Source organism: Cervus canadensis, chromosome X (genome assembly GCF_019320065.1).
Source record: "Cervus canadensis isolate Bull #8, Minnesota chromosome X, ASM1932006v1, whole genome shotgun sequence".
NCBI classification, from domain to species: domain Eukaryota; kingdom Metazoa; phylum Chordata; class Mammalia; order Artiodactyla; family Cervidae; genus Cervus; species Cervus canadensis.
The window spans coordinates 32,808,192-32,828,005 of NC_057419.1; the positions used below are offsets into that span (position 1 = coordinate 32,808,192).

Below are 19,814 nucleotides of genomic sequence, written 5' to 3' on the forward strand. Positions count from 1 at the left end.
CCATATTTATTTACCCATTATGTTATCATGTGCAGTCAAGGGTATATAAGTTATTTGTTCGTAGCATGAGTTGGGATTTTTTTGTTGTTGTTTTTAAGGGTAGAGCTGGCTTTATTTAACGCAGTATATACAAAATAGTAGCTTTTCAACATGATATAAGAAATATTAATGAAATTGTTGACATTTTTTCATACTAAATCTTTGAGATCTAGTGTGTATTTTAAGTTTATAGACTATCTCAGTTTCCAATAGCCACATTTCAGATGCTTAGTAGCCACATGTAGCCAGTGGCTACAAGTCTTTATCTCTAAAAATCACAACTTCAAAGGCCATTTGTAGCCATTGTTTTTATAAAATCCATGTAAAACTCTGTCTTAATTAGTATCTTAATTTACAGTTCTGTTCAGTGGTAGTCTTCCCATGGGCTGATTCATGGGTCATCTTTCCAGTGAATTTTACTGAAGAAATTTTAAAACAGACTATTTTTAGTCCTTATAACAGTTAAATCTGCTTAGTTTGGGTATAGAATTTATATTTTATATGTTAAGAATTTGTGTACCAGAGTCTTACTAGGGTGTGAAGTTCTTCAATTCAACAGATACTTATTGAGTATCCATTGTTCCAGCCACTGAGATAGCTTTAAATAGTAGATTAAAGAGTCCCTATCCTCCTGGAGTTTATAGCCTATTAAATAAAACAAAGAAACAAGCATTTAATCAAGTACATGCTAAGAAGAGCAAAATGCAAGTTTCTACTAGGATAACCAAACCTGGTCTGGAAGGGTCAGAGAAAGCTTCCTGAGAAGGTGAAGCTTGTGTTAAGATTTGTAAGATAGGTAAAAATTTCCCAGCTCTCATCCTAAATGTCACCTCCTTGACAAGGCCTTCCTTGAGCAAACAATCTTGGGTAGCCTTCCAGTCATCATCTTGCTTTATTTTCATCGTAGTGTTGATCACTATCTAGTATTTTCTTACTGTATTTTTTGTTTGTTTATTTTCTGTCTCAGCGTGGTAGGGGATCAATACATATTTGGTAAATTACATGTGTGAGGAGGTTGACAGTTCCCTCCAAGAAGAGGGAAAAGCATGTACAAAGGTCTTGAGGTAGAAAGGAGGTGAAAGCCAATTTTTTGGCTAAAGCACAGAGAGCAGAAAGAGTATCACCTGATAGGAGGAGAAATAGGCAGGGGCCAGACCATGCAAGGTCTTGTAGGATCTATCCTGAGACCAATAGGTACCATGAAAAAGTTTAAAAGCAAAGGAATAGCATGTGAATTTTGCTTTTGAAAACTGCCTCCTAATTGTAGCAACAGAGTAGAGAGAATAGATTGGAATGAGATAAGGATGACTCCGAGTATACTGTAGGATTCTATGATAGGATGGGCCTTAATGATAATTTGGATTTGTATCGTAGTGGTGGAAATAGAGGTGTGCTTAATAATTAAAAATAGGGCAGATGATAAATCTTAAGATATTACTTAATCTGACTAGGTTTTGTTTCCCATGACCAAGGATCAAAAATGGAACCCCCTATTTAAAAGTCTGTCTTCCCTAATGTACACTAATGTAGTTGTATCATTATCATTTGACTTTAACAGAGTAATTTTACTGCTTACTGATTAGGAACCTGAGAAAGTATTTACTATATCAAATTGGATATTCAGTAAGAGATTTTGTTATGACAAATAATTTTTTTGATAATCACTGGGAAAAAAGTGTTTTGTTGGTATTTATTGAAATGGGTTTTACCTCTTCATCTTCCACTTTTCATTTTGAGTCATTCTGAAGTTACTTTTTAATAAGCTACATTTTTAACATAATGGTAGTAGGGCAGGATAGTCTTCTATTTTTTATGCAATGATTTGGGGTAAAATGCACTTTTTAGATTCACAACATGTGATTATTTCTGGAAGCTTCTGATGTGTAATATGCTGATATGTTCCTAAGTGAAATGCAATTTCAGGATGTCCCGCATGCTTCTCTAAAACTTGGAGCCTGTACTCTAGCCAGGAATTAATGAAAATGAACAGTGATCTAAATTAGCTGTTGACAAACTTTTTCTTTAAGAGGCCAGATAGTAAATATTTTAGGCTTTGCAGACCACATATGGTCTCTATTGAATATTCTTTCGTTTTTTACCACCTTTTAAAAAATGTAAAAATCATTCCTTAGGCTCTCTGTCCAGAAACATTGGGGAGCTAGTTGGCCTAAAGTTTCCAGACTCCTGATCTAAAGTCTGTAGAGATGCTGATATTGATTTTTTGTGGGGGAAATATAGGAACATTGATTTTCACTTATTTTTTAGCAGCATATCCATTTTTCAGGTAGAATATTAAATGAAACCTTCAACTATAAAGTAGATAAAGGTAGAAAAGACAAACTATAATTTGTTGTTTGAACATATCATAGGTCCTCCTATGATACAATATGAATATCAGTGAGTACTGGATGAAGAATAATGAAGGTTTGTCTGTTATTACTGTGTCAGAATTGGGTGTTAATAAGAGATTTTGTTTGTCACATATTCTGTGACCTTTTAATAGCAAAGTCCTCGGAATATGAATTCCACTTCAGGGGCCTGATTTTGGATTGTATTTCAAATACCTTTCAGGTTTTCTGTCTATTGAATATTTTATGAAGTGAAAGTGAAAGTCACTCAATTGTGTTTGACTCTTTGAGACCCCTTGGACTATATAGTCCTGGAATTCTCCAGGCCAGAATACTGGAGTAGGGAAGATCTCCAGGGGATCTTCCTAATCCAGGGATTGAACCCAGGTCTCCCACATTGCAGGCAGATTCTTTACCAGTTGAGCCACAAGGGAAGCCCAGGAATACTGGAGTAGATAGCTTATCCCTTCTCCAGTGGATCTTCCCAACCCAGGAATTGAACCGGGGTCTCCTGAATTGCAGGGGAATTCTTTACCAACTGAACTATCAAGAAAGCCATATTTTATGAAGTCAGTATTTAAACATATAAGGAACTCTGACAACTATTTCTTGTAGTGTCCATGTTTGTAAATGCTGTTAAATTTGCATACATGAATTCATCTGAATCAGATTGATAGGATATCCTGAGATCTTTTAACCAAATAAGACAGATATTCAATGTTGCTTTTCATTTTTAATATTGATTTTATCACAGGGACATGATGATGAAGTATTTGTTTTGGAAGCACATCCATTTGATCAAAGGATCATACTTTCAGCAGGTCATGATGGGAACATTTTTATTTGGGACCTTGACCGGGGGACCAAAATTCGGAATTATTTTAACATGGTAAGGGAAACCTATGCTTGTGAAAGTCGCTCAGTCATGTCCGACTCTTTGCAACCCCATGTTCTATATAGTCCATGGAGTTCTCCAGGGTAGAATACTGGAGTGGGGTAACCTTTCCCTTCTCCAGGGGATCTTCCCAACCCGAGGATTGAACCTGGGTCTCCTGCATTGCAGGCAGGTTCTTTACCAGTTAAGCCACAAGGGAAGGCCAATCTATGCTTAGTTGATATAAAAGCAGACTATGATAATTGGGTAAAGTATACTTAATGCCAAGGAACCTCTTGCCCTCTGTTTAAATCCATGTAATAACTTAGAGAATGACTCAAGATCTGAGAGTAAGACCAATTGAGAATTACGCCTTTCAGGGTGTCTCTGTTTTGTGGTGTTAACATTTTCCAAATTCTGTTTCCGAGCTCTTAGTTCTAGAAACTCAAATTGAATAAGCATTTGAATTTAACACTAAACAAAATTACAAAAAAGTTAACGTTTAAACTATAATCCTAATGAATGAATCACAACAGTGACTGCATTGTATCGGTCTCTGGTAAATCCTGTATAGTTTAGTTAGTAATCAGGAAGTTGTTTGTCACACATGGAATTGGAGATGTGGATACTCCTAAGATATATTTCATACAAACAATGGAAAAATATGGTGAAGTATCTCTTCTCCCAGTTGAACACCCTCCTATGGTGATGGGAATACTCATATTTCCCATATTTATTGTTCCTTTCTGAAAAATAGTTCTGACTAAATATTTCTAAATTGTTGGCCTTTGAGCTACCTTTTATAGGCTTTATACAGATTCATAGTGTTAATAATAACCCTTTGTCTTTTGTCAGTGAGATTGATTTGTGTGCTTTAATTTTAGGATGGTTCTTTTAAAGTTTGATTTGAAAAAAAAAGTTTGATTTGCGGTTTAAATAATATCTTGACTTTCCTGAAATAGCACCTTTGTCAATTTGGTTGTGTTTAGGTCTTTTTTATCCTCCTCAGTCATTCATGCAGTCCTTCTTCAGTTAGGGCATTGCTAGTAATGGTTGATGCTATACATTGCATATTGAATCTCCCTAATTTCTTTCAGAGCTTTACTATTGCAGTAGGATTCTGGCTAGAGTACATTGGAATGTTCAGGTATCACAGAATCCACGATATTAGCAAGCAGAAGCTACTGGCTACTTATTATTTGAAAATTACCTCCTAAGGTGACTTAAAGTGACTTCTAAATTTCAGATTGAAGGCCAAGGCCATGGTGCAGTGTTTGACTGTAAATTTTCACCAGATGGAAACCATTTTGCCTGCACTGATTCGCATGGGCATTTGCTGCTTTTTGGATTTGGATGCAGTAAATACTATGAAAAGGTTAGTATTCTTAATTGTTGTTATAGATTGTGATTTTTGATAGTATCATTCATACATCTCATTTGAAGCTTTACGGTTAACAAGGGTCACTATGTTTCAATAGATATAAAATAACAAAGTCGCTTTTTTTTTTTGGTAAAATTTTTTATCACTGCCAGAATATAAGGCTTGGCAGTTCAAATTACTATTAAGATGTAGGGTGATGTAGATATAAAAATTCATTGGAAAATACTCTTGCTTAGTACATATTCTCTCTCTGTACTACATTTTAGGTATAATGAGAGAATAACTTGACCAGGTTACATCCTTTATTTATCCTAATTTAGGAATAAACAGCTCATTGCTGAATGTTTATTTTACCTATTATTGATCTTGTTAAAATACTTTAGAAGCTAATTTAATTGGTTTCTTTTATTTTATTAGCTGTGAGTTTAGGATAGATGATAGAATCTTGGGGTTGGAAAAGAACTAGAATCTTTGAGTTCATCTTGATACTTAATCACCTTTGTGTCTTTCATGCATTGATATTTACCTGTCTCACCATTTATATTATACTCTGTCTATTCTTGTTTGAATAAAAACAAGAAAAATAGTTATTAAATTTTGTATGTTTTTTGCAACTTAAAAATAACTAACTTTATCTACTACATTGCTGTTTTGCTTCTTCTTATCCTAATTGGAGAAATATGTTAGGGAAGGGCCAGAAAATAATATATATTATAGGGTTTTGTGGAGAAAAATAGGATTATGATCTAGGTGATTCACTTCTACCTAGGGAGAACACGTGACAATAAAGAAGTATATAGATAATGCAAAAATTGTCTGATTTGAAAAACAAACATGATCTAGGAATGAAAATAAATGCTTGTTAATAAATTTTCTGTGCACATTAAATACTAAAAGTCTATCATAAAGATTCCAGATCAGATGTTCTTCCATACTGATTATCGACCTCTTATCCGTGATGCCAACAACTATGTATTGGATGAACAAACCCAACAAGCTCCTCATCTCATGCCTCCACCATTCTTGGTGGATGTTGATGGAAATCCTCATCCCACAAAATTTCAAAGACTGGTACCAGGACGGGAAAATTGTAAAGATGAACAGCTTATACCACAGCTGGGATATGTGGCTAATGGTATGTTATCAACAAAATTAAATTTAAAACATTTTGTAAAGTATTAAACTTACTGTTCTCTCCGTAATATATCCCCATGCTAAACTATGTAGTAGGTTATAACATATTTTACCTGAAAATGAAAAGTGTTAGTTGTTCAGTCATGTCCAACTCTTTGTGACCCCATGGACTATTGCCCACCAGGCTCCTCTGTCTATGGAATTTTCCAGGCAAGAATACTATAGTGGGTTGCCATTCCCTTCTCCAGGGGATCTTCCCAACACGGGTTTAGCTAGCAGATTTTTACATCTGAGCCACCAGGGGAGCCCCATATTTTACCTTTTCAGTGGCATAGAACTTTTTACCTTACCAATGTACTTTTTTGCATTGTTTATCTCATCTGGACACAGATAAATGGATTAGGGCAAACAAGAGTATACTCAAGCAGAGAATGTATTGACCTACTTCCTTAGAAACCTGAATATGTCTATGATTGTGATGCTTTTAGTATTGACTTCTAGTCATAATTTAAGCTGGTTTAAAATTCAACATTCAGAAAACTAAGATCATGGCATATGGTTCCATCACTTCATGGCAAATAGATGGGGAAACAATGGAAACAGTGACAGACTTTATTTTCTTGGGCTCCAGAATCCCTGCAGACAGGAACTGCAGCCATGAAATGAAAAGATGCTTGCTTCTTGGAAGGAAAGCTATGACAAACCTAGAAAGCACATTAAAAAGCAGAGACATTACTGTGCCTACAAAGGTCCATCTAGTCAAAGCTATGGTTTTTCCAGTAGTCATGTATGGATGTGAGAGTTGGACTGTAAAAGGAGACTGAGTGCTGAAGAATTGATACTTTTGAACTGTGGGGTTGGAGAAGACTCCCTTGAGAGTCCCTTGGACTGCAAGGAGATCAAACGATTCCATTCTAAAGGAAATCAGTCCTGAATATTCATTGGAAGGACCGATGCTGAAGCTCCAATACTTTGGCCATCTGATGTGAAGAACCTACTCATTGGAAAAAACCCTGATGCTGGGAAAGTTTGAGGGTAGGAGAAGAGGGCGACAGAAGATGATGTGGTTCAATGGCATCACTGACTCAATGGACATGAATTTGAGCAAACTCCAGGAGATGGTGAAGGACAGGGAAGTCTATGCTTCCTGTAATCCATGTGGGTGCAATCCATGGGTTCGCAAAGAGTCAGACACGACTGAGTGACTGAAAAACAAAAGTGACTAAATTTACTAACTTTAATGTGTCAAGCTTTTTATAATTGGTGAAATTCTACTGCTCTTACTATTGGTATTTTGAGAGTACATAGTTAATGGACTGAAGAAGAGGAAATTTCAAGAACTATAAACTGGAAGGTGGCTGTTTACCCACCCTCATGTTTGAAATGTAAAGAATCATTGAGTGTTGGGGAGGAGAATGCTAAGTGTTTAAATAACAATAGTATTGGTGGATATTGAACACGCAGTGATGAGTGTGATGCATGATGGGAGCATAGTAGAAAAAGACATTAAAAAACAACTCTTTTGGTTGACATGTTTCCCTTAGGTATACTGCCTCCATCCCACCCTGACACCAGAATGCCTTCATATGTTAGTTTGTTACTTGTAGGTTTTCTTCTAAGTATGAGGCAATGAGTTATTTATGTGCAAATGGAATTTTATATCCTTACTTGCAAATTAAGACTTGACCTTTATAGAATGAAGTGTTACATATCCTTTTTATATTCTCTCATAAAGATTTGTAGGGCAATGAAATGGTGTTAAACATGTGATAATAGTTACTTTATTGATGCCATATTTAATTAAACAAGGGGGAAATGTATGAATATTAAATAGGAGGTAGAGCTGAAAACATATGAATTAAAAAATCTATATCATATTTTGTTTCCTGTTAAGATCTGATCACTTGGCTACTCTTAATAGATACCATTTATTCTGACTAGAAGACAAGATGAAAAACAGGTCTAAGATGTAGTTAAGAAAGAAAAAGATCATAGAAATAAATAAAATTTTCATTTGGACGTAATAATTGAATTTCATTATAAGAAATAATTTTTATACTCAAATGTATGAAAAGTGAAAATGAATGTTGCTCAGTCATGTCCGACTCTTTGTGACCCCATGGACTATATGGTCCATGGAATTCTCCAGGCCAGAATCCTGGAGTGGGTAAGCCTTTTCCTTCTCCAGGGGATCTTCCCAACCCAGAGATTAAACCCAAGTCTCCTGAATTGCAGGCAGATGCTTTACCAGCTGAGCCACAAGGGAAGCCCAAGAATACTGGAGTGGGTAGCCTATCCATTCTCTAGGGGAATCTTCCCGACCCATGAATCAAACCAGGGCCTCCTGCATTGCAGGCGGATTCTTTACCAACTGAGTTATCAGGGAAACCCTCACATCTGTCTACTGAGATGTTATCAAAAGAGACAATATATTAAAGACCATAATTTTGATTTCTTTCAGAAAGGAAGTTCTCATGAAAGATGCAAAGCATTTTCAGTGTTGAACTTATTAAAACCTTACTCAAATATTTACTCCTAACTTTTAGCTTCAGAGGAACCTGATGGGCTTCAGTCCATAGGATCACAAAGAGTCAGACATGACTGGGCAAATGAGCATGCACACAAGAATATTCCATAGAGAAAATTCATTCTTAATAATTTAATCACTTTTTTTCCCCCTGTAAGATGAGAAGGTCCTCATCAGAATGTCTAATTTGGGGACATTGGTTAAGTTAAACATACAAGCTGACATACTTAAAAGTTCTTTAAAAATATTTTGTTTGCTATGTGCTTTATTTTCATTTTAATCCTTTGAAAACTATTTGTCTAGCAACTTATAGATTGACCTTGATTTTACTCTACTTATGGTATACAAAAATGTAAATAATTTTGTGGCTTTATATCTTTGGTCTGATTTAGGTGATGGTGAAGTAGTAGAACAGGTAATTGGGCAACAAACCAATGATCAAGATGAGAGCATTCTTGATGGAATAATCAGGGAGTTACAAAGAGAACAAGATCTGAGGCTAATTAATGAAGGAGATGCTCCACATTTTCCAATTAATAGATCATATTCTGCTAATGGTGGTAAGTATGTATATATTTGTAAAAGATATGATGAATGTACTTTATTTTATCTGTACCAAATAATTACACATGAGGACCATTTTAGATTTTTAAATAAAAGCAACATTTTGTTAAAGTTTTGATATCAGATACACCAAAGTGCCATGATCTCATTATCATTTGGGAGTAAAGTGATTTAGCATGTTCTAAGGAATACAGACTGTGTATTTTAATATACTGTTTTCTTTTAACTTAGTAATATATTTGTAGTCCTGTTCTAATAAGCAAGGTGCTATAACAAGTCCAGTCCCTTCTAGGGGAACCAACCTATAAAGTTTTCAAAATTAAAATCACTTTAAATTTTAAAATTACTTTCAGAAATATTTGCTTTCATTTGTTGAAAAAGTGGGCTTCCCTGGTGGCTCAGATGGTAAAGAATGAAAATAGCAACATATCATCTGTCTCTCTTGAGTTTACAAAAACACACTGGCAGACAACAAGCCCTCTTCTTAGGGAATACAGTTTCTTAATCGACTCTCACAAGTTTGATCACATAGTATTATTCTAATCTATTGTAGGTCTTCCTTCACTTTACATGAAATGTGTTTATGCATCTGAGTTTTATATAATCTTAGGCTATGTTAGTTTTATTTTTGTTAAGAACTGTTCAACTTTAAAAATGCATCCTCTTATGGGATTTTGGCACATGTTTCCTTTTATGTTTAGATAATTGCAGTCATTGATTTCGGTAGTGTAGCATTTTGGAGTCCACAAAAATGTGATCTAAATTTGAGGTGATTCACAGGATGGCATCACCGACTCGATGGGCATGAGTTTGAGTAAACTACGGGAGTTGGTGATGGACAGGGAGGCCTGGCGTGCTGCAATTCATGGGGTCGCAAAGAGTCGGACACAACTGAGCGACTGAACTGAACTGAACTGAACTGAACTGAACAGGGTCTTTTACTCACTCTTTGATTTGTTTGGTATCCCATAAAATTAAAATTAAAATATTACTTGTTCATGTCATATGGAGCACCTATCTCATAAAACTTTCCTTAACCTGGAATAAGATAAGACATGGACTGATGATCCTATATGTCCAAGCCTTTTGTTCCTAAGACATAAAACTTTCTTAGAACCCTGATTTAGAGATCAGTAACTTCATTACTAGGTTTGCATGAATAGATTTGAATGCTGTTAAGCAAAGAGATTCAATTGTCTTCTCATTGCAGTGTTCATTTGTTTTGAGTTTTTTCTGATGCATACTTTAATAGTTTAGTGTTTCAGTTTCCATTTTTGTTTCATTTGCAAATAGAACAAAATAATCAGAAACCTTTGTGGAGGATTAAAAAGAAAAGTAACATTTCTATTACTTATTTCCCTTTTCTTTCCTTCCTTACCAATTTTGAAACTGAAATTTTGATAGCTTAAATTTTTTTTTTATAATTTTATTTTTTATTTTATTGTATTATTTTTAAATCTTTGGCTGCCCTGGATCTTCATTGCTGCGTGAGGGCTTTTCTCTAGTTGTAGCAAGCAGGGGCCCCTACTCATTGCAGTGCACGGACTTCTCATTGCACTGGATTCTCTTTGTTGCAGAGCACAGCCTCTAGGTGTGCAGGCTTCAGTAGTTGCCACATGTGGGCTCAGTAGTGGTTTTGGGCTGTAGAGCATGGACTCAGTAGCTGTGCACAGGTTCTCCTTTTTCCTTCAGCTATTTTTTTTAATAACTTATATTTATGTTATTTGTTTATGTATTTATTCTTGGCTGCACTAAGTCTTCATTGCTTTGCTTGAGTTTTCTCTAGTTGCAGCGAGTAGGGGCTACTCTTTGTTACAGTGTTATGGCTATGGCTTCTCTTGTTGCAGAGCGTGGACTTATAGGCACAAAGGTTTCAGTAAAACTGTGGCCCACAGGCTCAGTAGTCATGGCTTATGGGTTTAGTTGTTCCACAGCATATGGAATCTTCTGTACCAGGGATAGAACCCATGTCCCCTGCATTTGCAGGCTGATTCCCAAACACTGGACCACACAGGAAGTCCTATAATTTTTTTCTTCCTATTTTTGAAAAGTTTATTGGGGTTTTATTCAGAAGCCTTTTAATGGGCTAAAGGTAGAATTTAGATTAAAAAGCTACTTTCTGAACTAGTACTAAGAACATGTATTAATCTCCCAAATATATTAAATACACTTTTTGTATTTACTGAGCGTTTAGTAGATGACAGATGTGAAAGTACTTTGAAAAAAATTAAAAGAGCTATAGAGACAATAAACATTTATTGAGTGCCTGCTTTATTTATAAGGCTATAAAGACCATAAAGGGGATACAGAAAATAAAGGGACAGCAATATTGTCTAGCAGTATTATCTTTGAATCTCTTATTTTATTTAGAGCTCTGATCTGAAAAAGTTTGGTGTCTTTCTTTGCTCAGAGCGTGGAGCATTCCTTTGTTTTTGTTTTAGCTCTGAGAAATCCAGATATGGACATATCTTCTTCCCCAAATGTTGGACTGCGACGTAGTGGTCAGATTGAAGGTGTCCGACAAATGCATAACAATGCTCCTAGAAGCCAGATGGCCACTGAACGAGATCTCATGGCATGGAGCAGAAGAGTGGTAGTCAATGAACTAAATAATGGGGTTAGTAGGTGAGTCAACATGGTAACATTCATAAGAACATTGAGAGTTTCCTTTTTTAGTAAATAAATTAAAATGTACTATGTTAGGCTAATAACTAAGTTTTTTTTTAAATTTAGCTGAGTCATGCGTTAATTTTTCCACATTCTTCCATTAGTTCATTCCATAACAACTATTGAAAGATTATCTTAAATTTTCTTAGCTTGTTGCTAAATGGTTTGGGGAATAATGAAAAGTGAAAAACATGATCTCTGTCTTCTTTGAGTTTACAGTCTAGGTTAGAAGATAAGAAAAAATAGTATTAAGTAAGAACATGAGGCCATATGTGAGTAAATATGTCAGTGATACATGGACCCAAAAATTCAACAGTGGTTCTGAGGATACTCAGAATTGGAACAGTTTGGGAGTGCAGTACAGATATATAGTAGAGCCCAGTGCATAGTGTAGTTTATAAATATATTTAAGTAGACTTCTTTGGATGAAAAGATTTCATTAGGATGCATTTCAAACTTGGAATCCCTATCTTTATCTGTAAACCTTAACATTTACTATAATATTGACTTCAAATAATGCACAACAACTGGAAATAGATTTGGAAAAGAGAAAGCACATTGACAGAGGACCTATAAAATCCATTTAAATCATGATATCTTCCCAGTAGACCTTTTCACAAGCTGAGCCAACAAGTAGCAAAATTAATTTGGTTTCACCTTATTATTTCTTTAGCAGTAATAATAAAAAGGGAGACATGGCTAATTTATGAACTGAATGCTACCCCCTGGCAGTAGAACAATTTAATGCAATTCTCTGCTCAAGGTGTTAAAAAAAATAGAATTGAAAGCAGGATTCAGATATTTGTATGCCAATATTTATTGTAGCATTATTCATAATACCAGAATGGTAGAAACAATTCAAAATATATGTCAGTGGATGAATTGATAAATAAAATGTGATAGATCTGATACAGTGCCTGAAGTACTATGGATACAGGTTCATAACATTGTACAGGAGGCGGTGATCAAAACCATCCGCAAGAAAAATAAATGCAACAAGGCAAAATGGTTGCTGAAGAGGCATTAACATACAGCTGAGAAAAGAGACCTGAAAGGCAAAGGAGGAAAGAAAAGATATACCCAACTGAATGTAGTTCCAGAAAATAGCAAGGAGAGGTAAGAAAGACTTCCTAAGTGATCAATGCAAAGAAAAAGAGGAAAACAGTAGAATGGGAAAGACTAGAGATCTCTTCAAGAAAATTAGAGATACCAAAGGAACATTTCATGCAAAGATGGGCATAATAAAGGACAGAAACAGTATGGACCTAACAGAAGCAGAAGATATTAAGAAGAGGTGGCAAGATTACACAGAAAAACTATACAAAAAGATCTTAATGACCCATATAACCACAATGGTGTGATTACTCACCTAAAGCCAGACATCTTGGAGTGTGAAGTTAAGTGGGCCTTAGGAAGCATAACTACAGACAAAGCTAGTGGAAGTGATGGAATTCCAGTTGAGCTATTTCAAATCCTAAAAGATGATGTTGTTAAAGTTCTGCACTCAATATGCCAGCAAATTTGGAAAACTCAGCAGTGGCCACAAGACTGGAAAAGTTCAGTTTGCATTCCAATTCCAAAGAAGGGCAATGTCAAAGAATGTTCACACTACCACACAATTGCACTCATTTCACATGCTAGCGAAGTAATGCTCAAAATTCTCCAAGCTAGGTTTCAACAGTACGTGAACTGAGAATCTCCAGATGTTCAAGCTGGATTTAGAAAAGGCAGAGGAACCAGAGATCAAATTACCAACATCTGTTGGATCATAGAAAAAGCAAGAGAATTCCAGAAAAATATATACTTATGCTTCTTTGACTACACTAAAGCCTTGACTGTGTGAATCACAAGCTATGGAAAATTCTTGAAGAGATGAGAATACCAGACCACCTTGCCTGCCTCCTATGAAACCTGTATGCAGGTCAAGAAGCAACAGTTAGATCCAAACATGAAACAACGGAATGGTTTAAAATTGGCATAGGAGTATGTCAAGGCTATATATTGTCACCCTGCTTATTTAACTTATATGCAGAGTACATCATGCCAAATGCTGGGCTGGATGAAGCTCAAACTGGAATCAAGATTGCAGGGAGGAATATCAATAACCTCAGATATGCAGATGGCACCACCCTTATGGCAGAAAGTGAAGAGGAACTAAAGAGCCTCTTGAGAAAAGTGAAAGAGGAGAGTGAAAAAGCTGCCTTAAGCATTTAAAAAAACTAAGATCGTGCCATCAGGTCCCATCACTTCATGGCAAATGGGTGGGGAAGCATTGGAAACAATGAGACGCTTTATCTTCTTGGGCTCCAAAATCACTGCAGATGGTGACTGCAGCCATGAAATTAAAAAATGCTCCTTGGAAGAAAAGCTATGATAAACCTAGATAGCATATTAAAAAGCAGAGACATTACTTTGCTGCCAAAGTCTGTCTAGTCTTTGGTTTTTCCAGCTATGGTTTTTCCAGCAGTCCTGTAGGGATGTGAGAGTTGGACCATAAAGAAGGCTGAATGCCAAAAAATTGATGCTTTTGAATGTGGTGTTGGAGAAGACTCTTTGAAAGTCCCTTGGACTCCAAGGAGATCAAGGAAGTCAATCTTAAAGGAAATCAGTCCTGAATATTCACTGGAAGGACTGATGCTAAAACTCAAGCTCTGATACTTTGGCCACTTGATGCAAAGAGCTGACTCATTGGAAAAGACCCTGATGCTGGGAAATATTGAAGGCAGGAGGAGAAGGGGATGACAGAGAATGAGATGGTTGGATGGCATCACATTCTCAATGGACATGAATTTGAGCAAACTCTGGGAGTTGGTGAATGACATGGAAGCCTGTCATGCTGCAGTCCTTGGGGTCGCAAAGAGTCAGACATGACTGAGCGACTGAACAACAACAACAGTGTACTTCAGTAGAATGAAATTCAGCTGTATAAACTTCTCATACTTGCTACATGCTTGAACATCAAAAACATCATGCTAAGTGAAATAAGTGAGACACAAAGGGGCAAATAATGTATAATTCTACTTATATATGGAGAAGGAAATGGCAAGCCACTCCAGTATTCTTGCCTGGAGAATCCCATGGATGGAGGAGCCTGGTGGGCTACAGTCCATGGGATCTCAGTGTTGGACACTACTTCACTTTCACTTTCACTTCCTACTTATATAAAATATCTAAGGTAGACAAATTGATAGAGGCATAAAGTAGATTGGCAGTTAACAGGCACTGGTAGGAGGAGAGAGAGAGTTACTGCTTAATCGTTACAAAGTTTATGTTTGGAGTGATGAAAATGTTTTGGAAATAGTGATGTTGGTTTCACAACTTTGTAAATATCAACAGAACCACTGAATTATACACCTAAAATGGTTAAGATGTCCAGTTTTACATTTAAAAATGTTTTTATTATCTGATTTTAAACCATTTGGTTTGCTTTTTGATGATCTTCTATTATGTTGACCTTCAATTTATTACTAGGGTTCAGGAAGAATGTCGAACTGTAAAAGGTGACATAGAAATCAGCCTTTATACAGTTGAAAAGAAGAAAAAACCATCTTATACTAACCAAAGGGTAAGTTTAGCTACAAAGTACTCTGCAGTACACTATTTGCAAATACCAAGTGTTTGAAAGGTGGCCGTTATGTATTAAGTGATTATTTTGATAGGTCTGTATATAGGGAAACTATTTTTTGAACCCCATATTGAGATATGATTATTATTAATAAGGATAAAATTGCACAGCATTAGGACTCTCTTCCCAAGTCTAGGATGTGGTTATTGTAGGTATAAGATATTTGGATTAAAATATCATTTTCATTTGGTTAAAATAGAACCTTAAAATTATTGCCTGATCACTAATCACAATGTAAAACAAATGTTGAGATACCTGAGGCCAGAGGTTGACCAACTACTGCCCATGGACTAAATATGGTCTACTGCCTATTCCTATTAATAAAGTTTTATTGGAACACAGCTATACCTATTCATTTATATATTGTCCATGACTGCTTTAATGCTCTATGGAGTTGAGTAGTTACCACAGAGATCATATCACCTGCAAAGCCAAAATATTTATACTCTGACCCTTCACAGAAAAAGTTTGCTCACCCCTGCTGTAGGCTTACTTCTGTCCTACCTAAACAGGTGCAAAATCTGATCTATACATTAGGAAGATTGATATTCCCAGTAGAGACTTGTAAACAGGGAGTAAGATCCTATACTCCATTAGGTGCATAGTAAACCCCTTACTAGGGCTTCTCAAGTGGCTCGGTGGTTTAAAAAAAAAAAAGAAAGAAAGAAAATCCACCTTCCAATGCAGGAGACATGGGTTCCATCCCTGGGTTGGAAATACCCCCTGGAGAAGGGCATGGGTATCCACTCCAGTATTCTTGCCTGGAAATCCCATGGACAAAGAAACCTGGTGGTCCACAGCCCATGGGGTCAAAAAGAGTTGGACACGACTTAACAACTGAACAACAACAACAGGAAAACCCCTTACTAGTTCTTAGAGGTTGAACAAACTAGGGGCATAAAATACATAGTTTTGTTCCCAGATCTAATAAATGTAACTCCTAAAGAGTATGATAAATAGGGAAGTCTAGGTTGATTTTAATTTTATTAAACAAATATAGGGGATGGATGCTGAATTTTAAATGTCTTTCAGTATCAATAAACACAGTTTTAGGTAGTGTATTACTATCTCTAAATATACTTAGATCATTTTGATACCCACTTTCTTAATTTCTATTCAGATTTTATTAGCTTATTTGATATTCTCTGATAAGATTGCTTTCTTAGAGATTATGAATAACTCATATCCATGATTTATATTATTTTTTCCTGCTAAGCTGATTTATCAGACATCAGACTAATAAACTAAGACTAAGACTAATAAACAGGGGAGTTGACTCTGTAAGCATTTTTATTTATACAGAAAATGAGAAACATTTACACATAAGATAAAAACCTGGCCCTTGATACTGATTTATAAGAACTTTAAAATTATTTACTTCTGATGACATATTAGGGTTATAGGTTTGACATATGATATATCAATAATAATATTTTATACTTGTAAAGTTTAGAATAAAACAGTTTTTGTTTTAGTTGTTAAAAATTACATTTTTATTTTGACTTGTTTACTGAATGTAGTTTTTATAGAACTAAAGAAATACACATTATATTAAGAATTATATATATAGATATATAGATAGCTTGCTTTATCCTATAATAATTTGTAGATAATATGGTATATGTAAATTCTGGGCAAATTCTTGTAGCTTAGAGTTTCAGCACTGTCTAACTTGATCACAATGTTTTCAAAATAGGAAAGTAATCAATATTAATGGAAATGGGTTATATATATAGAAATGAAATATATTTTATATAAAAATGTAGTATAAAGGTATATCTTGGGTTTTCTTTTGAGTATTCATTCCTGTATTTCACCTCCACCCTTACTCTACCCATACCCAATTGATTTGCTTTATATATATTCTTTTGTGCATATTCACTGAGCTTTTCATCTTTAAAAATTTTTTTTCATTCTGTTTTACAGAGTGATTATCAGCCTAGTTATGGGCGGTCTTTACGAAGGACACAACGCAAACGACAGCATACTTACCAAACACGATCCAACATAGAGCATAATTCACGAGCATCATGTCAAAATTCAGGTGTACAGGAAGACTCAGATAGCTCCTCAGAGGTTAGATATCTGCTATTATTTATGCAGTGTAATTTTTTGTTTCTCAGTTAGTATCATCACTTTGGATTTACTTTTTTTTTTTTGCTTTGTCAATATTCCTTTCTCAATTAGATTTAATAACATGATACCATCAATGAAGTCAATATCTGAGATCCTGTAAAATCACAAAGAAGTTAATGAATATCTGATACCTAGATTCCTTTTCAAAGTTCTTTTTATCAATGAATGGCTGAAGATCTACACATCACAAAAGAAACAGCAATTTGATAAAATCTGGATTTACTTTTAAGGGTCACCTTAATAAAAAATTATTTAGATAACTTTCTTATAAGAGGATTATTCATTAATAAGGCATTTAGTAGGCAAATTTGAGCATTATGTCGAATTCCTTTAGATATCTTCTCTTATTTGTACCTAAGATATTATCTTGGTTGAGGGTATCAAACATGCCAGGAAAAGTTTGACTTTGGGGCAATGAGAAAAGAGAGTGAGAGCAAATCTGCCTAGAAATGAAAAAAAGTAAATATTAACAGAGATAACTAGTTATACAGTCCCAGAACTTGTTCACTGGGTAATCATAATATACATGTTTTCTGTTATTGTTGACTTTACTCGTCATGGAGATTACTGAATAATGATTTTTCTGAGACCTAACCCTTTTCATGGTAATGGAATAAAGACCATAGCAGTTCTTTTCTTCCTGTTCCTCTCTTCTTTAGTCCTTTGCTTTTGTTCTTTTAAACATCTGTCATTGTTAAGTGAACAATGAAGGTTTCATTACGTACTGACAATATATGGTACCCCCATTCTTCTCCCAGCATTCACAGTTCTTTAATTCTTATCAATGATATGCCTCCTTCTCTACCCCTATTGATGAAAATCTTGATCTGAAAAGAATGATCACATATTCAGGAATTGATATTGTCTTTTTAATATAATAATTGTGGTTGTGCTTTAAAAAGGTTTCCTGGTCTTAATAAATATTTATAGTAGAAATGCTTCCCCCCCAAAAAAAAATAATCCCTGAGAGATGAGGCAGTTGGTAAGAGTATATATACAATAAAATAGGCAATGTGATACTGTCTAAACTGGTGATTGTATATACAAGGGTGTTATCTATTTCCTCTACTTTGGTATGTTTGAGATCTTATATAATAAAAGGCTTATTAACTTTTTTATAGACAGTAATTATACTAACTTAGTATAGGCATATAAGTATTTTTATCTTTTTTATATAAATATTTTAAAAATAATGGTTTTCTATAAGAAAATAATCTGAACAAGAGTATATTTTATATGTATATACAAACATATATATGTATATATACATGTAAGACTGAATCACTGTGTTGTATACCTGAAACTAACACAACATTGTAAATCAGCTATACTTAAATTGAAAAAAGTTTTAACAAAATTTAAGAGAGTTATATTTGGGTTTCTTAAGGAATCTACTGAACCTTTGAAATAATAATAGATGCCTCATATCAATAAGATAGTAGATGCTAGAAATCTTTAAATACTTGGTAGGCTTAGTTGTGAGTTATATACAATAATGATTATGTACATTTTAACCAGAACTTCTTTTTTGGAGGGAGGAATACAAAAAGTTTTATGAAACAAGTAGAACACACTAATTAATAATATATTAGTTAATAATAACCATAAATCTCAATTGCTGGCTCTTTCTTCCAGGAAGATGAAACAGTTGGCACAAGTGATGCTTCTATAGAGGATCCTGTTATTGAATGGCAAAGTGAAAGTTCCTCCAGGTAGTTTTAATGGTTTTGATTTGGTCAAAATTATTTGATGGTTTTAATGTGAAATTATGTACTTATAGAAATTTGGTAAATCCAGTTAAAATAGTGTTTTATAGTAGAATGAGTACTAGGTTGGAAGCCCAGAGATCTGTTGTGTTATCCTGGCTCTACCAATATCTATTTGCGCATGGAATTTAGTTCCCTCATCCCTAAAGTAAGGTTCTTTGTAAATCTAAGATTCAACATGTTGGCAGGCTATTTGTATTTATTTCAGGGTTAAAACAACTATATTTAAGCATTTTTAGGGATAAGGAGCATCTTTATTTAAAGAAGTTTTTGTGGTTTGGACAGGAATTTTGAATTTTAAGTGCTGTTATGGGAAATTAAGCATTATACTTTATCCAAGAATCATTTCGTTAAAATCACTTAGGTAATGTTTAAAATTCTATATTGATTAATTTTGTCTTTGGTTAGAACAAAATCAAACAGTGTCATTTATAATGCTGTTTGATTACAAAATAATCATCTTTCAATCATGAGGCAAAACTATTCCTTTTCTAAACTTATGTACTCATAATTTTGATTTATTTACAGTGATTCATCAAGTGAATATTCTGATTGGACAGCAGATGCTGGAATAAATTTGCAACCTCCAAAAAGGCAAACAAGACAGGCAACACAGAAAATATGCAGCAGCTCTGAGGAGGAAAATTTGAAGTCACTTGAAGAAAGGCAGAAGAAACCTAAACAGACTAGAAAGAAGGTTTGTGAGTTTACAGGGTTTTTTTGTTTTTTGTTTTTTTTCTTTTGATATTTGAA

The 19,814-nt window shown here is 34.7% G+C and overlaps 1 protein-coding gene across 1 annotated transcript in view; it reads left to right on the forward strand.

Annotated features, from left to right (window-relative positions):
• Positions 1-19,814, forward strand: part of BRWD3 (bromodomain and WD repeat domain containing 3) — a 132,334-nt gene that overhangs the window by 64,118 nt on the left and 48,402 nt on the right. The window contains exons 15-23 of the mRNA XM_043459712.1: positions 3,142-3,276; positions 4,508-4,636; positions 5,552-5,777; positions 8,696-8,863; positions 11,309-11,492; positions 15,006-15,099; positions 17,086-17,235; positions 18,931-19,007; positions 19,590-19,758. Of these exons, the coding sequence (XP_043315647.1) occupies positions 3,142-3,276; positions 4,508-4,636; positions 5,552-5,777; positions 8,696-8,863; positions 11,309-11,492; positions 15,006-15,099; positions 17,086-17,235; positions 18,931-19,007; positions 19,590-19,758 (1,332 nt within the window). The remainder of the gene's footprint in view (positions 1-3,141; positions 3,277-4,507; positions 4,637-5,551; positions 5,778-8,695; positions 8,864-11,308; positions 11,493-15,005; positions 15,100-17,085; positions 17,236-18,930; positions 19,008-19,589; positions 19,759-19,814) is intronic.